General features: G+C 43.5%; 1 protein-coding gene across 3 annotated transcripts in view; it reads left to right on the top strand.

Moving 5' to 3' along the window:
• LOC126278408 (sodium-coupled monocarboxylate transporter 1-like) overlaps positions 1-22,995 on the top strand; it is a 173,057-nt gene that overhangs the window by 75,111 nt on the left and 74,951 nt on the right. For 2 of the 3 annotated variants that reach the window (XM_049978513.1, XM_049978512.1), the window contains 3 exons: positions 4,316-4,383; positions 10,854-11,008; positions 17,815-17,955. In XM_049978513.1, coding sequence (XP_049834470.1) covers positions 4,316-4,383; positions 10,854-11,008; positions 17,815-17,955 — 364 coding nt within the window. The remainder of the gene's footprint in view (positions 1-4,315; positions 4,384-10,853; positions 11,009-17,814; positions 17,956-22,995) is intronic. The other variant, XM_049978515.1, reaches the window with a different exon arrangement.

Below are 22,995 nucleotides of genomic sequence, written 5' to 3'. Positions count from 1 at the left end.
TCTAGAAAATAGATGCAATGAACCGTCTAGAAATTACATGAAGATGCATAAAGGACCACGTAACGTATGGAACATTTTTGTTCTACGTAGTTATCCTGCTGTCTGTTACTTAAAAATAAACAATGTCTACAGTAAAACTGAAATTGTTACTGTATAAATCAGGTTTAATTAGAAAATTGTTGACTTGTAACGTGAAATAGAGGGACGTTAAGTAAAAATGGAAAAGAAAATACTACAGATTTGTCATATAGCGCTAGAAAATGCAGTTTCCTCAACAAAAGGTAAAGATAGTATAAAAACATCACTTCAACACTTCTTCAGCAATAATTCTATACCTTTTTGTGTTTGTGCATATAGACTGTAGTTGCATCAAACGTAATTGTTTTGGTGACATAAAAACGCTGGAAGCAGCGCGAGCACGTAATTTTTATTACTTATAAAATGCAATTTATGCTTTGTAAGGAAACTGAATGATTTGCGGTTCTAATTACGTGCCAAACAAACAAAGAGAAAGAGAAGTGGTCGGCTTTCAGCTCCCCTCCCGCACATTCGTTTATGTTTCTTTCCCTACCAATGTTAGCAATACTGCAAGCAATCCTACCATTCACTACGTCATTCACGCACTCCACCGACACGTAGTTTCGGTGGAGCGCAACTGTAGTCCCAACACAGCGTGATACTGCCCCCACCTGCCTGGGCATGGCGGGTGCATGTTTGCCTGGATTACCGTGTATGCTGATACGAAAATCGACGTGGTGGAACAAGAAACGTGATTCATTCTACCAGCCGACACTTATCCACTTTACTATACCTAAAAATGCAAAAATGCTATTGCAAGATTTGCTCTACCAACTCAACAGCTCCCCTCAGTAAAAGAACAAAAAAACAAAACAAAAAAGATGAAGGAGAAAGTGGAGTCATGGATCAGACAATACATACACTCCTGGAAATTGAAATAAGAACACAGTGAATGCGTCGTCCCAGGAAGGGGAAACTTTATTAACACATTCCTGGGGTCACATACATCACATGATCACACTGACAGAACCACAGCCACATAGACACAGGCAACAGAGCATGCACAATGTCGGCACTAGTACAGTGTATATCCACCTTTCGCAGCAATGCAGGCTGCTATTCTCTCATGGAGACGATCGTAGAGATGCTGGATGTAGTCCTGTGGAATGGCTTGCCATGCCATTTCCACCTGGCGCCTCAGTTGGACCAGCGTTCGTGCTGGACGTGCAGACCGCGTGAGACGACGCTTCATCCAGTCCCAAACATGCTCAATGGGGGACAGATCCGGAGATCTTGCTCATCTTGCTCGCCAGGGTAGTTGACTTACACCTTCTAGAGCACGTTGGGTGGCACGGGATACATGCGGATGCGCATTGTCCTGTTGGAACAGCAAGTTCCCTTGCCGGGCTAGGAATGGTAGAACGATGGGTTTGATGACGGTTTGGATGTACCGTGCACTATTCAGTGTCCCCTCGACGATCACCAGAGGTGTATGGTCAGTGTAGGAGATCGCTCCCCACACCATGATGCCGGGTGTTGGCCCTGTGTGCCTCGGTTGTATGCAGTCCTGATTGTGGCGCTCACCTGCACGGCGCCAAACACGCATACGACCATCATTGGCACCAAGGCAGAAGCGACTCTCATCGCTGAAGACGACACGTCTCCATTCGTCCCTCCATTCACGCCTGTCGCGACACCACTGGAGGCGGGCTGCACGATGTTGGAGCATGAGCGGAAGACGGCCTAATGGTGTGCGGGACCGTAGCCCAGCTTCATGGAGACGGTTGCGAATGGTCCTCGCCGATACCCCAGGAGCAACAGTGTCCCTAATTTGCTGGGAAGTGGCGGTGCTGTCCCCTACGGCAGGTCGACGGGCACGTGCACCTTCCGCCGACCACTGGCGACAACATCGATGTACTGTGGAGACCTCACGTCCCACGTGTTGAGCAATTCGGCGGTACGTCCACCCGGCCTCCCGCATGCCCACTATACGCCCTCGCTCAAAGTCCGTCAACTGCACATACGGTTCACGTCCACGCTGTCGCGGCATGCTACCAGTGTTAAAGACTGCGATGGAGCTCCGTATGCCACGGCAAACTGGCTGACACTGAAGGCGGCGGTGCACAAATGCTGCGCAGCTAGCGCCATTCGACGGCCAACACCGCGGTTCCTGGTGTGTCCGCTGTGCCGTGCGTGTGATCATTGCTTGTACAGCCCTCTCGCAGAGTCCGGAGCAAGTATGGTGAGTCTGACACACCGGTGTCAATGTGTTCTTGTTTCCATTTCCAGGAGTGTATATATACAGACTGTGATTTCGATTTATGTTTTGTATTTTCGTGTTTTGTACGTGTACTCGTATATGTATGTATGTAAGTACGTGTGTGTGTGTGTGTGTGTGTGTGTGTGTGTGTGTGCATCTGTCGTTCGTGGCAACCCATTTTGTTCCTCATGAACAGGTAGATTTTCTCAGTTGCAACTGTTAATGTCAGCAACTAGACACCTAAATAATCTAAATTATTAGTTCTCTCGGAAACTGTTTGATACGGACCTGTATTCACTTACATGATCGATTTCTGTTGGATTTGAAACCGATTGCCTTCAACTCGGGTCTAGTTCCTGTCGTTTAGGATCTTTTCTACGAGCAGCACTCTAACACCACGTTGCATGGTTGCGAATGGTATTCCATTCTCTGTATTGGGATAGAAAGTAAACGTCTGCACAAAATGAAGTGACCTACCTTCAGCAATGCTTATAGCTGATGTGTAAGTGGTAGTCAAATGAAAACCGAACACTTGCCTCAACGGTTCCATGGAGTGGTTCCATTCAAAAGTAATGAACACACGCATTAAAGTATCCCACCGAGAGAACAGACAATCAGTTCCTGTTTCGTAGAAGGCGGTCGACCACTGGTGGATTAACAACAGCACACCGTCTTGCATCTACTCGTCCAAGTGAAACCGAAGTCCGCGCATGTCTTTCTTCAGGCCACCAACGACGTGAAAATCACATGGTGGAAAATCCGGGTTGTACAGAGGATGTTCAATTGGCTCTGAGCACTACGCGACTTAACTTCTGAGGTCATCAGTCGCCTAGAACTTAGAACTAATTAAACCTAACTAACCTAAGGACTTCACACACATCCATGCCCGAGGCAGGATTCGAACCTGCGACCGTTGCTGTCGCTCGGTTCCAGACTGTAGCGCCTAGAACCGCAAGACCACACGGATGACGTTCTAGTGTTTCGACCAAATCGCTTAAGTGTAGCTTTCGTTCTACTGGCGGTGAGGGGTCGCGGTTTATCATGCAACAGGGAGATTCCGTCCAACAACATTCCTGGGCGTTTTGACTGTATGGCACGTCGCAGTTTCTGAAAAGTGACTTCATAGGGCTGCGCATTGATTGAGGAACTCCAGTCGAAGGAGGGGGTCATCATGACCTTAGCGGAACGTTTGTGAACAGCTTAGCCAGTCGGTGTGGCCGAGCGGTTCTAGGCGCTTCTGTCTGGAACCGCGCGACCGCTACGGTCGCAGGTTCGAATCCTGCCTTGGACATGGATGTGTGTGATGTCCTTAAGTTAGTTAAGTTTAAGTAGTTCTAAGTTCTAGAGGACTGATGACCGCAGATGTTAAGTCCCATAGTGCTCACAGCCATTCGAACCATTTTGTGAAGAGCTTTGGATCTCTTTGGTGAGGAGACATGGGACGATCCCGCTGCTGACTTTGCCATTTGCCCTCGGACTGTCGGGCGGAATCATTCTATTGAACGATAATACCCGCTCCCACACCGCCAATCTGACGAAGGCAACATTTCAGCGATTTGGTTGGGAAACACTGCAACATCCTCCACACAGCCCAGATCTGTCACCGTGTGATTTTCACATTTTTGGCGACCCCAAGAAAGACATGTGTGGACGTCGGTTTCAGTCGGTGTGGATCCTTCAGTCGCCGACCGCTTTCTACGAAACAGGAGTTGATAGTCTTCTCTGCCAGTGGGATACATGTTTTAAGACGAGTGGTGACCATTCCATGTGCCCGTAGTGGCTGGTGTTCGGTTTTTATTTCACTGCCTCTCATAAGCTAGCATTTCAGTAGTTATTACCGGTCAGATTAGGTGCCTCAAATCGACTTTCACATATTAAAGATCAGAATTGAACTGTTTTTATGTAGCACAATATTTTCTATTTTAAGACCGATCCTGTACGAGATACAGCAAAAATGAACATGTGTAGGGTATGTTATATTAATTATAGTGTGTATCATACAGAAGTAAATGTCAGTTTTCATATTTCATGTTGCAGTTACTGGTGTGAACATGCACATCGTGTCCTCTGTGGTCTGCCTCGTATGCATCTTCTACACGTGTGTGGTGAGTATCAGATGGTAATAATTGTAATGGATGGTATGGAGAAATCCTAGTCCTATGTTGTAGCACCGTCACACATACTGGGTCAGCATAACTGGAACATATTGCTTGCGAACGGCAGGGACCGAGTTACAGTTCCGATCCGTCTCTTAGTGTTAGACACACGAACTCAACGTAGTCCACATTCTGTAAACACTTTCTTACTCCCTTTATTCCGAGAGTAGGGCTAATAATTTGTCTGGTGAGTATATATTGAGAGAGGTTCTAATGATAAGCGTACTATTGACTTAGTATGCTACGTAGAGGGTGTAAATAGAAATAGCCAAGAAAATGGAAATTCGACTCAGCTCATTCACAAAAAGTTTTTCTAATGCTACTTTAGAGGTAATAAAGCCAAATTATTGATTTTGGTGAACTGTAAAAACTAAAAATGTCAATTAGTCTTTCAGCAATTACATACAAAAGCGTTTTTGCTGGATATCAGGCACTCACGTCTGTGGTAAATGCTGCTATCAGTACTTTAGTGATGCAAATAAATAAAAAATATAAATTGTGGGTCGGCCGGACTGGCCAAGCGGTTCTAGGCGCTACAGTCTGGAACCGCGAGACAGGTACGGTCGCAGTTTCGAATCCTGCCTCGGGCATGGATGTGTGTGATGTCCTTAGGTTAGTTAGGTTTAAGTAGTTCTAAGTTCTAGGGGACTGTTGACCTCAGAAGTAAACTCCCATAGTGCTTAGAGCCATTTGAACCATAAATTCTGGGAACATTAGAAGTAAGGATCTTGAGGATTGGGAAAATCAGAGTATACCACAAGCAGGAGGAAAGATCTCTGAATATATGTATGTTAAATCTGGACAGCGTAGTAGATAATAATTACTAAAATGATGGGTCGTTCATTTTAGCTAAGTTTTATAGAAACCTGTGGATCTAGAATAACAAATATATTTGGTACAGCTCCAATCTAAGAAACCAAAACATGTAAATAAAGTAAAAATTAAGCATTGTTTTAAAAATTAACACTTCATTTCCTATAACGTAAATCTCAACAAAATAAACTAGTAAAAGTAATTAAATTGGCTGTCCACTGTCTAGAGCATACCTTTAACAGATTCTGAAATAACTGATCACGAATTTTAGTTTTGCAAACTGCCTACATAGGGCATAGCGGAGACCTGGATTTAAGGCGGTTAGTGCATATCAGATTCATTCAGGAATATTGTTCAGACTTACCATCGTTTAATCACCGCATAAATTCTCATGTGGCTGGCATAGGAATAAGCATTCTTGAAATTAAAAAAATAACTGAACCAAACGAAAACAATAAATGCTCCAAGTCCTGATGTTATTCCAGGCCGGTTTCACTAAAATAGTACTCTGCGACATTTTCCCCTTTCTTAGCTCAGATTTGTGGTGAAACTCTTACACTCAGAACATGTTCCAAGCAACTGGAAAAAATAATCTGTGTATAAGAAGCAAGTAGGAAAGCATTGCTTGTGCGAAACACATAGTTCCGTTTCCGCACGCGGTCCTCTGAGAACTATGAGTAGAGACCAACAGGTAGATTCCATATTTCTGGAGTCCCAGAACGCTTTCGACTCATTACGACTCTGTACTGTGTTAATAACAGTACATACGGAACAGGTTCTCACAAGGAATTCCTTGAGTGCGAGGCCGCAAAAGGCCAATGGTGTTTACGGCATTCGACGCCGGCATGTTGTCTACCATGCAGCCACAATATTGGCTACGAATCGCAACAGGAGACGGAAATGGGAGTATCCAATGGCGAGCAGAACATGACGTTACGGAGCGTAGTTGAACTGCACAGTCGATGAGTACCCCACAGGAACGCTACAGAGCTAGTGGTGTTGATTCAAAGCTGGAAGGAACCCAAGGAATTTCACGCAGAGGGTAAGAAGTGGCAGTTTAAATACTAGCTATTCTGCAAAATGGGACAATGGAATGTGTGGTGAAGTGTGTGCTCGTCTGTGCAGACAACGTATATGAGGAATACAATGATGACAATACGTGCTTAACAAGTAGAAGTGCTACTGAAACAGGTGTCTAGCCATGTAGATCACCGTCCTTGTCGGACTGGGAGGCTCAGATCCCGTCTCCAGTTAAACATACTGGAAGACAATGGTCGTCCAAGGAGCAGGTACTAAACATAGACACATACACGGAGGATCATCCGCAGGATAGCGAAATAATACTTAGGAACGGATTTCGAATAAGTCCGCAGCAATATGACCATGCACTGCGCAAGTAAAACCACGGATATACAAGGGAGGACAAAGAGCACTTGTTACAAAAACTGGTGTTTGCATTTTTCAAGGATATTCCATACAATTTAGAGCTTGTGCGTGATATTGACCTGCTACGTTATGCGCATCAAATTGGGCGTGACGTAGATTACAGTGGTTTGAAGGGAAGCAGTGGAAGGTTGCATAACTTCAAACAGTGTTACACAACTGGGAGACGTAAGACAACGAAACTTCAAACGAAGCATTAACATTGCAGTTCATGTCACCTGGAACCACTGGACAAACTTATCCCATCGTTTAGTATGGAATTTGTGTTCAACTCCGACCAATCAGGATTTGAAGAGCGAATGCACATGAAAGGAATCCTAGAAATTAGAGGTGCCAAGAGAGATTTATCAAGACAGGCTAACATCATTGCCTTACACATTTGTATACAATTATGCCGACTGTTAATTTGGACGTGAAATCGGCCGGAAAGTTATTTACTGTGCTGCGAGAAGTTGGAGGTGTTCTTCTCACTTTCTCGTGTACGTGATATCGCAAGTGCAGTAAGGAATAGTTACGTCACAGCAAGCAAGAGTGGGAAAACGGGTGTAAGAGAACTACAACTCTGGCATGTGCACTGTTTTTGGTCAATAGCATGTCAAAATAACTTGCTTTTGCTTGATAACTGGTTTGTGTATCTTTAGAGCAAACTGTCCCTCCTGAAAAGTGTGTGACATTGCAGTTCATGTCACCTGGAACCACTGGACAAATTGAGTCTCTGGATGTTCGTTTCTCCCTCACCTATAAAACATATTGTCGCACTATCTGCAGCTACACCTTGAAGGATAGTCAGTTTCACAATAACCTCTGCGACAGACTGTTTCGCAATCGGTTGCATGCCATCACATTCCGTCACTTCCAATCCTCCCGTCTTCAAATATGATTCTATATGTATTCCTTAAGAACTGATACCTAGCGAAACGTCCTGCATGGTTTGTAGCTCACAAGGAATCCGCCTTCGATCTTGATGGTGCGAAACTTTGTCATCACTGTTTCGCTCGATTTTTTATTCAGCATCAATGATTTGTTTTGAATATTTCTTAAATGTCGGCGATGTCCATATTGTGGAGTGTAATACATAATGACATCGCAAAGAAGGCTGCTCTCTGCACCTCTGGACTCTCACTTTCGGTCGCCCTCCTGATGCACATGGTGTGTCATTAGCAGCTCATATCCTTCGTGTCATAACTTGACATAACACATTCATATGAGCCTTACTAAAGATTGAGGCCAACGGCCTTGCCTCAGTGGTAACACCGGTTCCCGTCAGATCAATAGAGTTAAGCGCTGTCGGGCAGGGCTAGCACTTGGATGGGTGACCATCCGGTGGGGCGAGCGCGGTTGGCAATCGGGGTGCACTCAGCGCTTGTGGGGCAAACCGAGGAGCTACTTGACTGAGAAGTAGCGGCTCTGGGAAATTCTCATACGGCCGGGAGAGCGATGTGCTGACCACATGCCCCTCCATAAACGCGTCCAGTGACGCCTGTGGGCTGAGGATGACACTGCACCGGGTCGGTACCGTTGGGCCTTCATGGCCTGTTCGGGAGGAGTTTACTTTACTAAAGACTGAACTTGCGACCTCGGACTCAAGGGTCCTTTGTCAGATATTTGAGTTTCTCGAAGACTTTTTCAGTAACAGATCCAGGTATTTTGTCCTAGACGATGAGTTTTCATCAGAGAAGGTATTATCAGTAGGGTGTCAGGGAAGTATGTGTGATGGGACCACTCCCCCTCCACCACGTGCGTAAGTATTGTGTAGGATAGTGCGGGCAGATATTTGAAGCCATTTATTCATGATGCTGTGGTGCACTACAACGTTACATCGTTGAGTGCTGTAGATGATCAGGATGACTTGGTATCCTTATATGTCGTGATGAATTACAACTAACTGTAAATGTAGAAAAGTGTAAGGTCACTTGGACTGGCAGCAGAAGCATTCCTCTAGGTGATCGACTGCAGTATTATTTGTATGTTGACGGGCACAATCACGTCGATTAACCATCAAAACGTAACGTCACGAAAGGACATTCAATGGAACAAACACTTAAGATTAGTTGCAGTGAACGTGAATGACCGATGCGATTTGTGGGGAAAGATGTGGGAAACTGTAGCCTACCCACGTCGGAGACCGTGCACAGAAAACTCGTGTGAGCCTTTCTTGAGTACTGCGCGAGTATTTGGCATCCCCAGGAGGTCAGAGTTGTTTCTGGTCGGCTCCATATGCAAGGAAGTGTAATGCAAATGCTCCATGATTTCGTCTTCAGAACAACACGATCATCCGGAAAATGCTGCTGATGAAGATTTTAGTAGCCGCATTCGCCACAGTCTACTTAAAGGTTTTGATGACTACAAAGTTAATCTGGCGTAACAACTGTAAAAATGAAATAAACGAGATTATGGCTCGTACATTGGCATTCATTCCCACTCACTCCATTTTGCAATGGACCAGGAAGGAAAATGACTAGTAGTGGGCCAAAGTGTCTTGTGCTAAACACTGTGCATTTTCTTGTGGAATAAGTAGATACACATCTACAGGGGCTGCAATCACCGCAAGAAATACATGATTGAATATAAATGCAGATGCTAGCCATGTCTCCAAGTTGCTTTATTGTATTTTACAACGAACAGCATCTGTGCAACATCCTCAGCACGACATATGTATGAAACGTGGCCAGAGCGGCGTTCTGTGTAGTTGTGAGTGCTTTATATCAGAATTAAGTGAACGTAAACCTGAGTATATCATTGGTTCTCTTGTGGTGGGTGCTTCCATAACAAAGGGAGTCGAGCTGTTTCTTGCTCCAAGCAGTACCCTCTCGAATATTTAACCACATACAGGGAAAGAGGAAAAACATCATCCGCTAAATCTCAACACGGACAGAAATGTGTGATGAATGACCGTGAGTGACGGTAATTGAAGAGGATTGCGAGGAAAAATAAGATAAAGAGAACCGAAAAAGTCAGTGCACAATTGAACGTAGCGCTCGCGACCTTGCCAGCACCAAAACAACATGAATGGAACCCCGTAAGCACGGAACTGCAACCCGAGATGGAATTCCAAAACCACTCATCAGTTGGCTCAAGTAGCTTTGAGCACTATGGGATTTAACATCTGAGGTCATCAGTCCCCTAGAACTTAGAACTACTTAAACCTAACTAACCTAAGGACATCACACACATCCATGTCCGAGGCAGGATTCGAACCTGCGACTGTAGCGGTCACTCGGTTCCAGACTGAAGCGCCTAGAACCGCACGGCCACACCGACAGGCCCACTCATCAGTGATGCAATTGCTAGTAACAGGGAAACGTGATGCCGCAGCCATAAAACCTGGACTGTGGAGCAATGAAAGAAAGTCATTTGGTCGGATGAAGCTTGCTTCGATCTGTTTCCAACGTCTGGCCGAGTTTAAATCCCAAGAGTGATACTCGGGGGAGGGGAGGGGGGGAGGTAGATTGGTGGTGATTTCGGCAGCCGTATCGAGGTATTACATAGGCTTCTTTACATTGCTGCCGTGGATTATGCTACCAGTCTGACTGACCAGGTCCATCCCATGGTACAATGTTTATTCCCCAATAATGATGTTGTGTTCCAAGAACACAGGGCCCCTGTCCACACACATCGCATCGTCCAGGACTGGTTTTGTGACCACGAGGACGATTTGTCACTCCTCCCCTGGACACGATGGTCACCAGATGTTAATGAACCTTTGTGGTCTACTTTGGAGAATTTAAATTTGTGTGAAATCCTATGGGACTTAACTGCTAATGTCATCAGTCCCTAAGCTTACACACTACTTAACCTAAACTATCCTAAGGACAAACACGACTGCAGCGCCTCAGACAGCTCGGCTAATCCCACGTGGCTACTTTGGAGAGAAGGGCGCATGATCGCTACCCACCTCAGCATCCTTACCTGAACTCGGCACCATGTTTCAGGAAGAATGGTATAAGAGACTCTTGAGAACCATACAGGTCCTGTATTTATCCAGTGCGAGACGAGTAGAATGGCTTTAAATGCCAACGATTTTCCTACACTGTATTAGACATAATAATGTATTGCGTTTTTGGAGTTTCCATATTTTTGTCCAGCCCCTGTAGATGTAGAAGTACATGTAGATATGAGATCCATTATATGGTATATGGCACATGAGGTTTGCGGCATTGCAGGGAGGTCTGAGGGCGGTGGTGTGGACGGACGCGGTGCAGACGCTGGTCATGTTCGGCGGGGTGGTGCTGGTGGCCGTCAAGGGCACGCTCGACGTCGGCGGCTTTGGCGTCGTCTGGAGCCGAAACGTGGACTCCGGCCGCATCGAGCCGCCGCTGTGAGTACGTCGACTCTTCTGACTCTGCACGTCTGGTGAACACGACACATATCGATACCACACTGTCCACACAGCACGCTCTACACTTAGAGGTCTCATATTGCAGATTGCATATTGATTCAATCATGGTTCATTTCTGAGCTTGAATATTGACACTCTTAGCACTGACGCGCCATATCCAATGTACGTGATAAAAGTAAATAACACACTGACTGCCTGCTTGATGTTTCTCGTTTATTGCTGTTAATTCTTTGTGCCGCAGTTATTTTTGTACATATGAAAGAAATGACAGAAGTTCTGAAAGCTACAAAAAATTAGGAAAGTTACTGATTCAGATGGTATTACTACGAATCTGTGGAAATACATAGAGTTGTTCTTCCATATAAGGCTTCTTCAAATTTTCAGTCTATGTTGGAAAAATAAGAAGGTATCAAAAGACTGGCTAAGATCCGAAGTAATATCTATCTTTAAAAAGGACGATAAAAATAAATGTAATAACAATCGAAACATAAGCCTTCTGGATGCAGCCTATAAATGAAATGCGATCCTGAAAGCAGGATTTAAAAATATCAAGGAAAGCTAATGTCTGAAGGATAATCAGGTTTTAGAAAAGAACGACAAACTATTGACAATGTTTTTACACTGCAACAGGTTATAGAAAAGACACGAGAGTTCGATGCGAAAACCCATCATACTTTTGTGGATTTTGAGCAAGCAGTCGATAAAGTGAATATTGAAATGATGTGAAATATTATGGAGGAACGAGGCTATCCATTTCATCTTGTAAATGCTATTAAAAGCCTATATACAAAAACGTCAAAATTGTTATATGTATGGGAATATATAACAAGAAACCCGATTAACACAAACGAAATGGGTGTTTCAAAATTACATTAACAACGTGACAAACTTCAAGGAGCTGTATCAAGGGTCTTGAGGAACAAAATGAGGTTAGGAATTACATCCGTAAATATCCAACGACTCTACAAAGCGTCGAAGTAATTCGTGCCGGCGCCTGTGAGAAGATCTTCTACAACAATTTCCGCGTTCCACATTTTGGGTGGAGGTTGTATGGACTCAAAGAAGCAAAAAAGTCCAGTAAACTTGGGCTCTACAATACATATCTTAAGAGCAATACTTGTTTAATAAGGCGATTTGTTTCACTGTAGTGAAATGAATATGTTCTCACAACCCTTACAGTTTGCATTTTTTTTATCGGTCCATACTATCACCTATCCTACAATCTTCTCAAGAACAGCACCAGTGCATATACTCCACCGTCAGAAGTTTCAGAAGGTTTTTCGCTTATAACTTTCGACTCCTTCGTTTCCCGACCAGAGTCACTTACCTCAAATTGATGAATTTATTCTTCTCCATTATCCCTAGAAGTCTGTAACATCATCGTGGAATTGTCCTGTGTACACATACTTACACAGGCGCCGGTACCTTTAACTTAGACAGTTTGTACCGTCTTCGGATGACGTTTCCGGGAACGAGTTCCTATCCTCATACTGTTCCTGAAGACAACTTCTACGTCCCCTCGTAGCTTATCAGTGTAGTTTTTGAACATCCTGTATACAGATGAAGTTATCAGCAAATGGAAAATTTTGAACAAAAATTGAATTCTTTTATATCGTGCCAATAGACTAAATGTTATTTTACACGCGGAAGACCTAGTTCTAATTGCAGAGAATGAAGATGACCTCCATACGGGAGTCAGTAAGTTGCACCACGTAGCCTCAGATTACAACATAACATTGTTGGTAGATAAAATGAAAGTGATGGCATTTCGTGGCAGATAGTCAGAAAATCTAAAATAGTCTCGAATCATTAAATGTTGGAGGAAGTTAAATATCTTAAATATCTAGGATGCGACATCAATTACGAATATAACCATGACATAGACCAAAAATTAAATAAATTTACTTCCATATGTGGAACGATTGCAAAAAGTTTGCAGAATAAATCCAGAGAAGGAACCAAGCTGAAGCTTTTGTAAAACAATAGCAGTACACCTATTCGTGGTAGTGAAGCATGGGCAAGAATAAGACGCCAAGAAAGTAGAATACAGGCCCAAGAAATGGAACTTCTAAGAAGAGAGGTAAGCTGTACAATGAAAGATAGAAAAGGAAATGAAGATGAAAGGAAAGTTTTAGGAATATATAACCTAAACAAAAACAAGGGAAATAGGGTAAATGGAAGGACCATGTAGATCGTATTGGTGGAGAAAGATTCCCGGTAAAGGCTATCAGTTATAAATGCACTGGAAAAAGAAATGTAGGAAGACCATACGAGAGAGAGATTACCGTAACAGACAGTTTACCTAATACGTGAAGTGAAGAATAAGAAGAAGAAGAAGAAGAAAAAGAAGACATAATTTTGGGTAAAATGATGCGAATACTAACCTAATGTTATGTACTGACATCCGTAACACACAAAACAGCCAGCATTCTCCTCTAGAAATGAAAATAAACGCTTAACGTTGGTAAACGAGACTTTATACTTTTTCTGATAAACATGAGGACGTGTTGGAAAGCAGTGCCCTGAATTTTTTATGTGCAAACCCTTAAAACATTTTAAATAAAACAAACTAGTGTGTTCATATCTACATATTTATTTGTCAACGTAATCTCCCTGGCGGCGAACACATTGGTCCCAACAAGAGTTCAGTATGATGACACCGTCATTGTAGAATGTTTGACTTCGTTGACAGGACCACATGCTGACCTCTCCTTGCACCGATTCATCAGTATCAAATTGAAGTCCTCGAAGAAATTCTTTAAGTTTTGGAAAAATATGAAAGTCGGATGGACTCAAGTCGGGTCTGTATTGGGATTGAACTAAGACAGTGAAACCAAGACGTCGGATTCTCTCTGATGTCGCAGTGCTTGTGTATGGTCTGGCATTTTAGTGCTGAAGGAGAGGATGCGCAATGTGTGGATGAAACCTTTGAATTCAAAAATTGATTACAGCACGCTGTTCCCACGCATCCTTTCTGGCAGATTAATGCTGTGTGCCGGATCGAGACTCGAATTCGGGACCTTTTCGATGGTAGAGAACTTGCCCGCGAAAGGCAAGGGTCCCGAGTTCGAGTCTCGGTTCGGCACGCAGATTTAATGTGCCAGGAAGTTTCATATCAGCGCACACTCCGCTTCAGAGTGAAAATCTTACTCTGGAAATATCTCCCAGGCTGTGGCAAAACCATGTCTCCGCAATATCCTTTCTTCCAGGAGTGCTAGTTCTGAAAACTGTGTTTTGAAGGTGGGAGACGAGGTCCTGGTGGAAGTGAAGCTGTGAGGACGGGTCGTGACTCGTGCTTGAAGAGCTCTGATGGTGACACACTCGCCCGCGAAAGGCAGAAGCTCCGAGTTCGAGTCTCCGTCCGTCACACAGTTTTAATTTGCCAGAAAGTTTCAACATTTGCTTTCTTTAAGAATTTTCACTTAAGGAAAGGTAGGAGATATTACTTTTTAGCACGCTTCCGTACTTAGATAAATCACATTTCCTAGAAATATAAATCAAACTAAACACAATACCCACTGCAGGTGGGGAATTTTTGTTTCATATGCCAAGAATGTTAGAACACAACAATGAGGAAGGGGTGAGGTATGCGATAAAAGCCGATTACTCTTTCGTTTTCTGCTCACTGGATGATCTGTGAGGGGAAGTCAACAAATATATGCACTTTCCCAATCTTGAACATGGTACGAACATCAACTTTAAGTAAGCTTCGATTAATAAAGTAAACAGCTAATCAGTTGCTGCAAGTTTAAATAAATAAAGTTGACTTAGCTTTTGATAATACTATGAGTATCTTCTTAAGAAGTACGTCATGCTGCTTGGTCATATTTATTAAAATTTATTACATTAATCACAAACGAACCACATGAAGTCACATACAGTAATTATGACCAAAATGTCCAATGAAATTGTAAGAGTGAAGTAGCTATTGCTTTTGAATGAAAGGAAACATCGAACACTTTTTAAGTAATGTAATCGAGTAACACAGAAGAGGAAGATACTCCTAGTAGTATCGAAACCTAGGTGAAATTTAAATAAACAAACTTCCGACAACTGATTGGCTGTTTATTTTATTAACTGATACGCACTTTCGTCCTAATCGCCTTTAGTTTGGCAGTATGGCTTCGTGAACTGGCCAGCCGCTAAATTGCGCCATTCTCATCACTTGTGGCGGGTCTCAGTGTTGTCACATAAGTTTTCTTCGCTGTTTTGCGACGTAAAGGTGGCTGAACTACTTTCGATTTGCACCAATGAAGAACAGTGTTTAGTAATCCGTATTTTGTAGTCTAAAGTTGACCTGGAGCTGAAATTCACCAAAGACGAGGGTAATGTTTTCTTACGGCCATGTCCTTAACAACGAACTGAACAGCTCAAAAGCTATCGAAGAAGCGTACTGAAAGAGCTAAGAGAAGGACCTACAATTAAATCCATTATTGATGTCAATATTAACAAGTTGTGATCTGATCTTCAATAACTGACGAGTGACTGTTGATGAAGTGGCATACCAAATGCATTTCAGCCTTGGCTCTGCATATGATGTCATCGAGCTCAACTATCATAAGATCGGTGAAAGACGGATCCGAAAACAACTCGACGAAGAGCACTAGCGCATCTGCCAGCAGCTACTGGGCCGTCATGCTAATGAAGGAGAATTTTTTGTAATGCATCATCACTAGAGATGAAACACGATTTTATCACTTTGAACCAGAGTGCTAAATCCAGACCATGGTATGGAAACAACGTGGGTCTCCTGCAGGAAAAGTGACACGTATAGATTTTTTTGTGTGGCCCCATCAAGGAGGTCCTCATAATGTGGAGATGTCTCTGTGCATCTACCAGGCCCGCAAAGTGTCATCTCTCCTAGAAGAAAACGGATAGAAAATGAAGGAACTTGTGAATCCACACCACACAGTCACATAATCTGAGGGCAGCCGATGTTCTTGCACAACCCGTGGCAGAGTGGAGGCCCATACACGACAGTTCTGTGCTTTTGCAGCACCGTGCACAGTAAAACGATACTCGTCCATTATTCTCTGGCCACGCTTCTTCCATTTCCATGCACGCCAGAAAACGAAGGAAAAGTCAAGGTTTTGTAGCCTATCTTGTGGCTTCATTTGGTGCACATACTGAATCTTGTAGGGATACCAGTGTAAAATGCGCTGCAAAATCTTTTGAACTGTTGACGAAGGGAGAGAGAAATCCCGTGACATGACTCGAGCACTGGCTGCAGAATTTGCGGAATATCATGCACATTCGGCTGTAACTACAGGAAATTACTTTAAAACTGCCTTGGGAATGGGCCGTCTGCCTCTCCCTGATACATCATTTAATTCATCTGTTTCTTCAAATTGTTTGATCATATTCTTTAATCTACTTTTCGACATGGGTCCTCTTCGCAGTTGTTTCTACCAGCGACACTCCCGCAATGTGGTGCTACAACTGCTGCCTTTCGGATGAAGCACATTTACCAGCAGTGCGCGGTCTTTCTTCTCAATAGCCATTGCGTTTCACACGGAGAACTTCAAACGTCTAAACCCTTTACACCGACACTCACTTTACAAGCAGCATACTAATGTCAAAACAGGAAACATTTCACATTCTTGATGAAGATTTCTAGGGGCTCCAGCCGGGTGCCAGCGTTGATATCCAGCAACGTTTCGGGAAGTGTCATACTACCTATGTTCTGGCCCCAGAAGATGGGTAGTATGATACCTTCTGAAACGTCGCGAGATATCAACGCTAACACCCAGCTGGAGACCCGAGAAATCTTCATCAATAGGTTAAGCAGGGAAAGCCTACAGTCACATTTCACATTCTGTTATAGCGCCATTTTCACCTGTTGGCAGAAAGTGAGACTATTGCTTTTCACCATACTCTGACAGCGCACCAATTAATGATCGTACCTATGATGTTTCAGTGTTCTGCGATGCAAGTAGCCTGCACTGCAGCGCACTGAACACTGTCATTTAACTATAATCACATGGTACCATAACAATAAACAAGGATAGGGTAACGCACAGATTCCCCTCACCTGCTCACTAGTTGTGCGAATGTCCAGGTAAAGACTGCAGATCCACGCATTTGCCAGCGAAGTCTTTCTACGATTTGTTCACAATGTTCTGAAAGAATTATGAGGGAGGTGTGAGGAGGAGTTCACCCACTGACTCCCATAACATTGCCAACTTAGGGGGCGAGGCGGTAGGAGAAGGCCGGGTGTAAAAAAGCCACACTTCCGCTACCTAGTGCTGTAGGCCAAAGTAGACTGACTTCTGTTGGCTTCTGTCAGTCCATAACTGGGACACCCTCATTCAGGACGTTGTGATCAAATAGTAGTTTTAGTAACAGTAGCTACATCTATTTTCAGTACAGCTTGTACCAAATCAATTAACTTCTAAAACTACGATTCTAAATATCATATTATTATTCATATTTTTTATAAGTTCATAAAACTGGTATGACGCAATATTAAACATTGTTAAATATTCTTGTCATTGTGACAATGACATCCGGCAGCTGTGACCGAGCGGTTCTAGACACTTCAGTCTGGAACCGCACGACCGCTAAGATCGCAGGTTCGAATCCTGCCTCGGGCATGGATGTCCTTAGGTTAGTTAGGTTTAAGTAGTTCTAAGTTCTAGGGGACTGATGACCTCAGATGTTGAGTCCCGTAGTGCCCATAGCCATGTTTTTGACAATGACAAAATACACGATGCAACGGAATGCAGTGTTGCTTCGATCGGCTGCGGCGCTACATGCGGCTGGTGACGAGTGGCTCTCGCCCGCAGGCTGGACTGGGGCCCAACGGCGCGGCTGTCTCTGCCCAGCGTGCTGGTGGGCGGCACCGTCCACTTGATGGCCATCGCCAGCGTCGACCAGATGATGATGCAGCGCTACCTGTCGCTGCCCACGCTCGCCAGGGCCAGGCTGTGAGTACGCCACACCTTCCTCCAGGCCAGTTATATCGCCGAGTGGCAAGTTAACAATCTTTCCTTTACAATAGTGTTGCAAACTTACCGCATGCACTGTGATCCGGTTGCTTCCTCTGTATTGCCGACAACTGTGTGAAAGAGGCAGTTAGAGAAGCAGTCAGTCACTTTACAAGGGGAGGCTAGACGCTGTGACCCACTGATTTCCATTAACTTCATCCTGCCAGTTGAGAGTCACTCGAGAGTAAATCATGTGAAATAGTTATGTACATTCTCTTCCGTTTTCCAAAAAAATGGAGGTCAAAGGTCATGACACGGCGTCCATGCTGGAAAAGATGGATTTGTTAGAATACTCGAAACTAAGGATTTTTTTTTTCTACATGTCACGTCCATATCTAACAAGTTCGCAAAAATTCAGAGAACTGGCGATCTCAATCTGTTATAAATATTGTGTATTGTGTTTTGAACCGTGGACCTAGAAGAAACGAATGGGAGGCTTCGTCCCTGCCGTAGCCCTCAGTGGTTCACAACCCCACAACAGGCTGCAGCAGTCCACTCACCCCACCGCCGCCCAGGGTTAATGTGAGGTTGTGTTTCTTCGGCCCCCACCAAACTCCCCGGATTTCAACTCAATCTAGAATCTGTGGGACGAAGTCGATCGGATTGGTCGCGTCATGGATCCTCAGACGAGAAACATAGCGCAGTTGGCCTTAGCACTGGAGTTGCCATGGCTCCACATCCCTGTCAGTACCTTCCAGAACTTCACTGATTCTCTTGTGAACATCTCACAGAGTATGCATTGCAAAAGTTGGTTAATCAGGCCTTTGACAGGTGGTCACAATAATGCGACTGGACAGTGTTCTTCATATAGTTCTGGGGCGGTGTGGTGTGTAATAACTGCTAAGGATGAGAGAAAGTGCCATTCTTCTCTTTTGTAAGGACGGCATTCGGCTCTCCAACCTGGGCATTGTAAATTAGATGAGTCGGCGAGGGATACACGAGTATGTCAGAGGGGAAAGTTGGTGGCAGCAAGACAGACGTCGTTCACTCAAACTCTTTATTGTTCCAACAAGCTTACAGTAGCTACAGGTGCACTCCTTCTTACGTGAAATTTAGTGCGGACGTCAGTGCGAGATGATTTTAATAATTTCCACAATGACACATTATCTCAAACTGTGGTAGAAAGCCCAAAGATATTCTGGTCGTATGTAAAGTACAACAGTGGCAAAAAACAGTCAATACCGTCTTTGAGCGAGAGCGATGGAAATGCTACTGATGTTGGTGCAACTACAGCGGATTTACTAAATACAGTTTTCCGTAATTCCTTCACGAAAGAAGACGAAGTAAATATTCCAAATTCGAAACCAGAACAGCTGTTAGCACGAGTGACGTAAAAGTAGATATCTTAGGTGTTGCTAAACAACTCAAATCACTTAAGAAAGGCAAGTCTTCCGGTCCAAATTGTATACCATACCAGTCAGGTTCCTTTGAGAGTGTGCAGACACAATAGCGCTTTTCTTAGTAATCACATACAACTGCTCAGTTGACGAAAGGTCTGTTCCTAAAGACTGGAAAGTAGCACAGGTTACACCAACATTCAAGAAAGGAAATAGGAATAAACCATTGAATTACGGACCCATATCACTGACCTAAATTTGCAGTAGAATTTTAGAGCATATACTGTATTCGAACATAATGAATCACGTTAAAGAAAATGACTTACTGATACATAATCAACATGGATTCAGAAAATATCGTTCTTGTGCAACACAGCTAGCTTTTTATTTCCATGAAGAAAAACGTGCTGTCGACAAGGGATCTCAGATCGATTCCATATTCCTAGATTTCCAGATGGCTTTTGATACCGTTCCTCACAGGCGACTATTAATCAAATTTCGTGCATATGGAGTCTAGTCTCAGTTGTGTGACTAGATTCGTGATTTCCTCTCAGAGAGGTCACAGTTCGTAGTGACAGACGGTAAATCATCGAGTAGAACAGAAATGATATCTGGCGTCCGCAAGGTAGTGTTATAGGCCCTCAGTTGTTCCTGATTTACATAAATGATTTAGGTGAAAATCTGAGCAGCACCCTTAGAATGTTTGCAGATGACGCTGTAATTTACCGTCTAGTAAAATCATCAGATGATCAATTCCAATTACAAAATGATCTAGAGAGAATTTCTGTATGATGCGAAAAGTGGCAATTGGCACTAAACAAAGAAAAGTGCGAGGTCATCCACATGGGTAATAAAAGAAATCCGATAAATTTTTGGTATACGATAAATCGCACAAATGTAAGGGCTGTCAATTCGAATAAATACCTAGGAATCACAACTACGAGCAACTTAAATTGGAAAGACCACATGTTAATATTGTGGGGAAGGCGAAACAAAGGCTGCGCTTTGTTGGCAGAACACTTAGAAGATGCGACAAACCCACTAAAGAGATACCCTAAATTACACTTGTCCGTTCTCTGCTGGAATATTGCTGCGCGGTGTGGGATCCTTACCAGGTAGGATTGACGGAAGACGTCGAAAAAGTGCAAAGAAGGACAGCTCGTCTAGTGTTATCGCGCAATAGGGGTGAGAGTGTCACTGATATGATACACGAGTTGTGATGGCAGTCACTGAAACAAAGGCGGTTTTCTTCGGAGAGAGATCTATTTACGAAATTTTAATCACCAACTTTCTCTTCCGAATGCGAAAATATTTTGTTGACATGTAGGGAGAAATGACCATCATAATAAAACAAGGGAAATCAGCGCACGAACGGAAAGATTTACGTGTTCCTTTTTCCCACATGCCATGCGAGAGTGGAATGGTAGAGAAGTAGTATGAAAATGGTTCGATGAACCCTCTGCCAGGCACTTAAGTGTGAAATGCAGAGTAACCATGTAGATGAAGATGTAGATGAGGCAGCGTAGCGTTCATCCACAGCGCTCACATTCCGCGGGTGTGGCCAGGTGTTGACCTAGTGGACCCTGGTGGAGAAATATTACCATGAAGATTAGGAAATTGATGCGCGTTCTGCGAACCCAGTCTCGCATTAACCAGTTTCACAAGAACGTATTGTGCGTCAGTTGTTTGTGACACATGAAAATTTGTGCTGGACCGAGACTCGAATCCTGATCTGCCGCTTATCGCTTCCACCACTTCGGCTATCTAAGCACGCCTTCGTATCCAAACTTCCATACATCATGGAGTGCATAACCCTCAAGCTTGCACACATTGTGACTCCCTCACAAGGAGAGGCAAACAGGGGAAAGTCCTACGGTACCGGCCACATTAACCGTTTCACTTGTAAAATTTGAAATATTTAAAAATTTGGAAATATAATACAGCAATCTGGTACTTAAACTAATGCGTTTTGGATATACATGTATGATTTCACTGAAATTTTACAAAAGGGAGAGGTCATGTAGCAAGCAAAAACAGGCTGTTTTTCAGCCAGTACAGAAATTCTCTTCCAGTGCCGGTCACTGTCTCTATAGGAAGATTTTCAGGCTTCATTGCCGAATAACATTACATAATTAAAGAAGACAATTAAATACTTTCTTACATGAAAAGATTCACTAAATTCAAAAATCATTTTCAGTTATTACTATGATCACAGATAAAATACCACACACTTTCTTTGTGTGCATGACTGACATCTGCCCCCTCTTTACAGTTAGTGCATTGTACCCATTCTTCCTCAGATGATTCACAGCGTATTGCACATATTCTGCTCACGCCCGTTGTTAGACTGTCCACTCCAAATTCCAGCTTCTTCTGAAGCTTCTTATTTGTTGCATCACTATTTGAACTATTTACGTGTTAGCTTCTGTTATACGCATCTAACGTTTCTCTATTGAGCGTTTCACCTTAAAGTCTCTTTCTGATTTCCTTTTCTCTGCTCTCTGTATTTTATTCCATCACCTAAAGTGCTCCTCGGCACGTGAAAAGACTCAGTTGCCTGCCTTGCTGTCATTTTCCCCGATATTACTTCATTTAATGCTGTTCTCATATTCTCTTCATTTTCCCCTTATTCTCAGCCACTTCACTCTGAAAAGCGAAGAAAAAGATTATTATTTTCCCCTCTCGTTCTGACGGCCGGTACTGTACGACGATCACGCAGTGAAAACGATACCGATTGATATTATTTAATGTACGATGTCTTGAAAGTTTTACAGTTACAGTAGCTTTAATCAGCATAGTTAAAACATACATAAAAACAAATTCTATTACTCACTTCACAAAGGTGTACCCCATTCTTGAAGCTAACTTCTTGCGTGCTCCTCTCACACAAACTACACTAAGGGGTCAAAATGCACAAACATCTGAACGCAGGACAAAATACCCGACGAATGAGTGGGATCATGGCGTCTTTCAGCTCACCCTTTGTATGTACTACCACCTAGTACTAGAAACGAGAAGTAGATATGGCCCGTACTGTAAAACGGTCAGTACGGTCCAACTCCCCCTATCTTACCGTTATTTTAACTAGTCGAGGCATGGATACATTGTTGATACTTAGATTGTTTGTGCTTATACAGTGTCTACATATTCACATTACAATGTCCTTCAGACATCACACATGCAGAATGCGAATCAATTTCGCAATATTTACACAGCTGTAGTCCTCAAAATAGTGTCTGTACCTTAAGACTCATATAAATATGAAGATACAGAAAATGAACACACCCTGGTTGCTCCTCTCCCCTCCAATCCCCGCCCTCTGCCGCGCCTTCACCATTGTTTCCCCTGCCCTCCACCTCTACACCCTATGTCTCCTTTCCGATGGTGGCTTCCGTTGACTCCCCTCTCAGATGGTGCCCTCCCTCCCTCCATTTATCCCTCCTATCAACTCTGATCCTCCCCTGCTGCTTGGTGATGCCGAAATTTTGCATGTATACTTGTATTCATAGGTTTTAGGAAAACACACCACGAATTTTCTGTAAACTTAAATTTTCTAATTAAAATAACTCATTAACTAACACGTTATTGTAATCACACAGTACATCTCCCCGTGCCCCTGTCCTTCGCATAACATTGGGCACCC

The sequence above is a fragment of the Schistocerca gregaria genome, chromosome 6 (assembly GCF_023897955.1).
Source record: "Schistocerca gregaria isolate iqSchGreg1 chromosome 6, iqSchGreg1.2, whole genome shotgun sequence".
NCBI classification, from domain to species: domain Eukaryota; kingdom Metazoa; phylum Arthropoda; class Insecta; order Orthoptera; family Acrididae; genus Schistocerca; species Schistocerca gregaria.
Note: the sequence above shows the minus strand (reverse complement) of the source record. Positions and strands in the feature narration are given on the sequence as shown.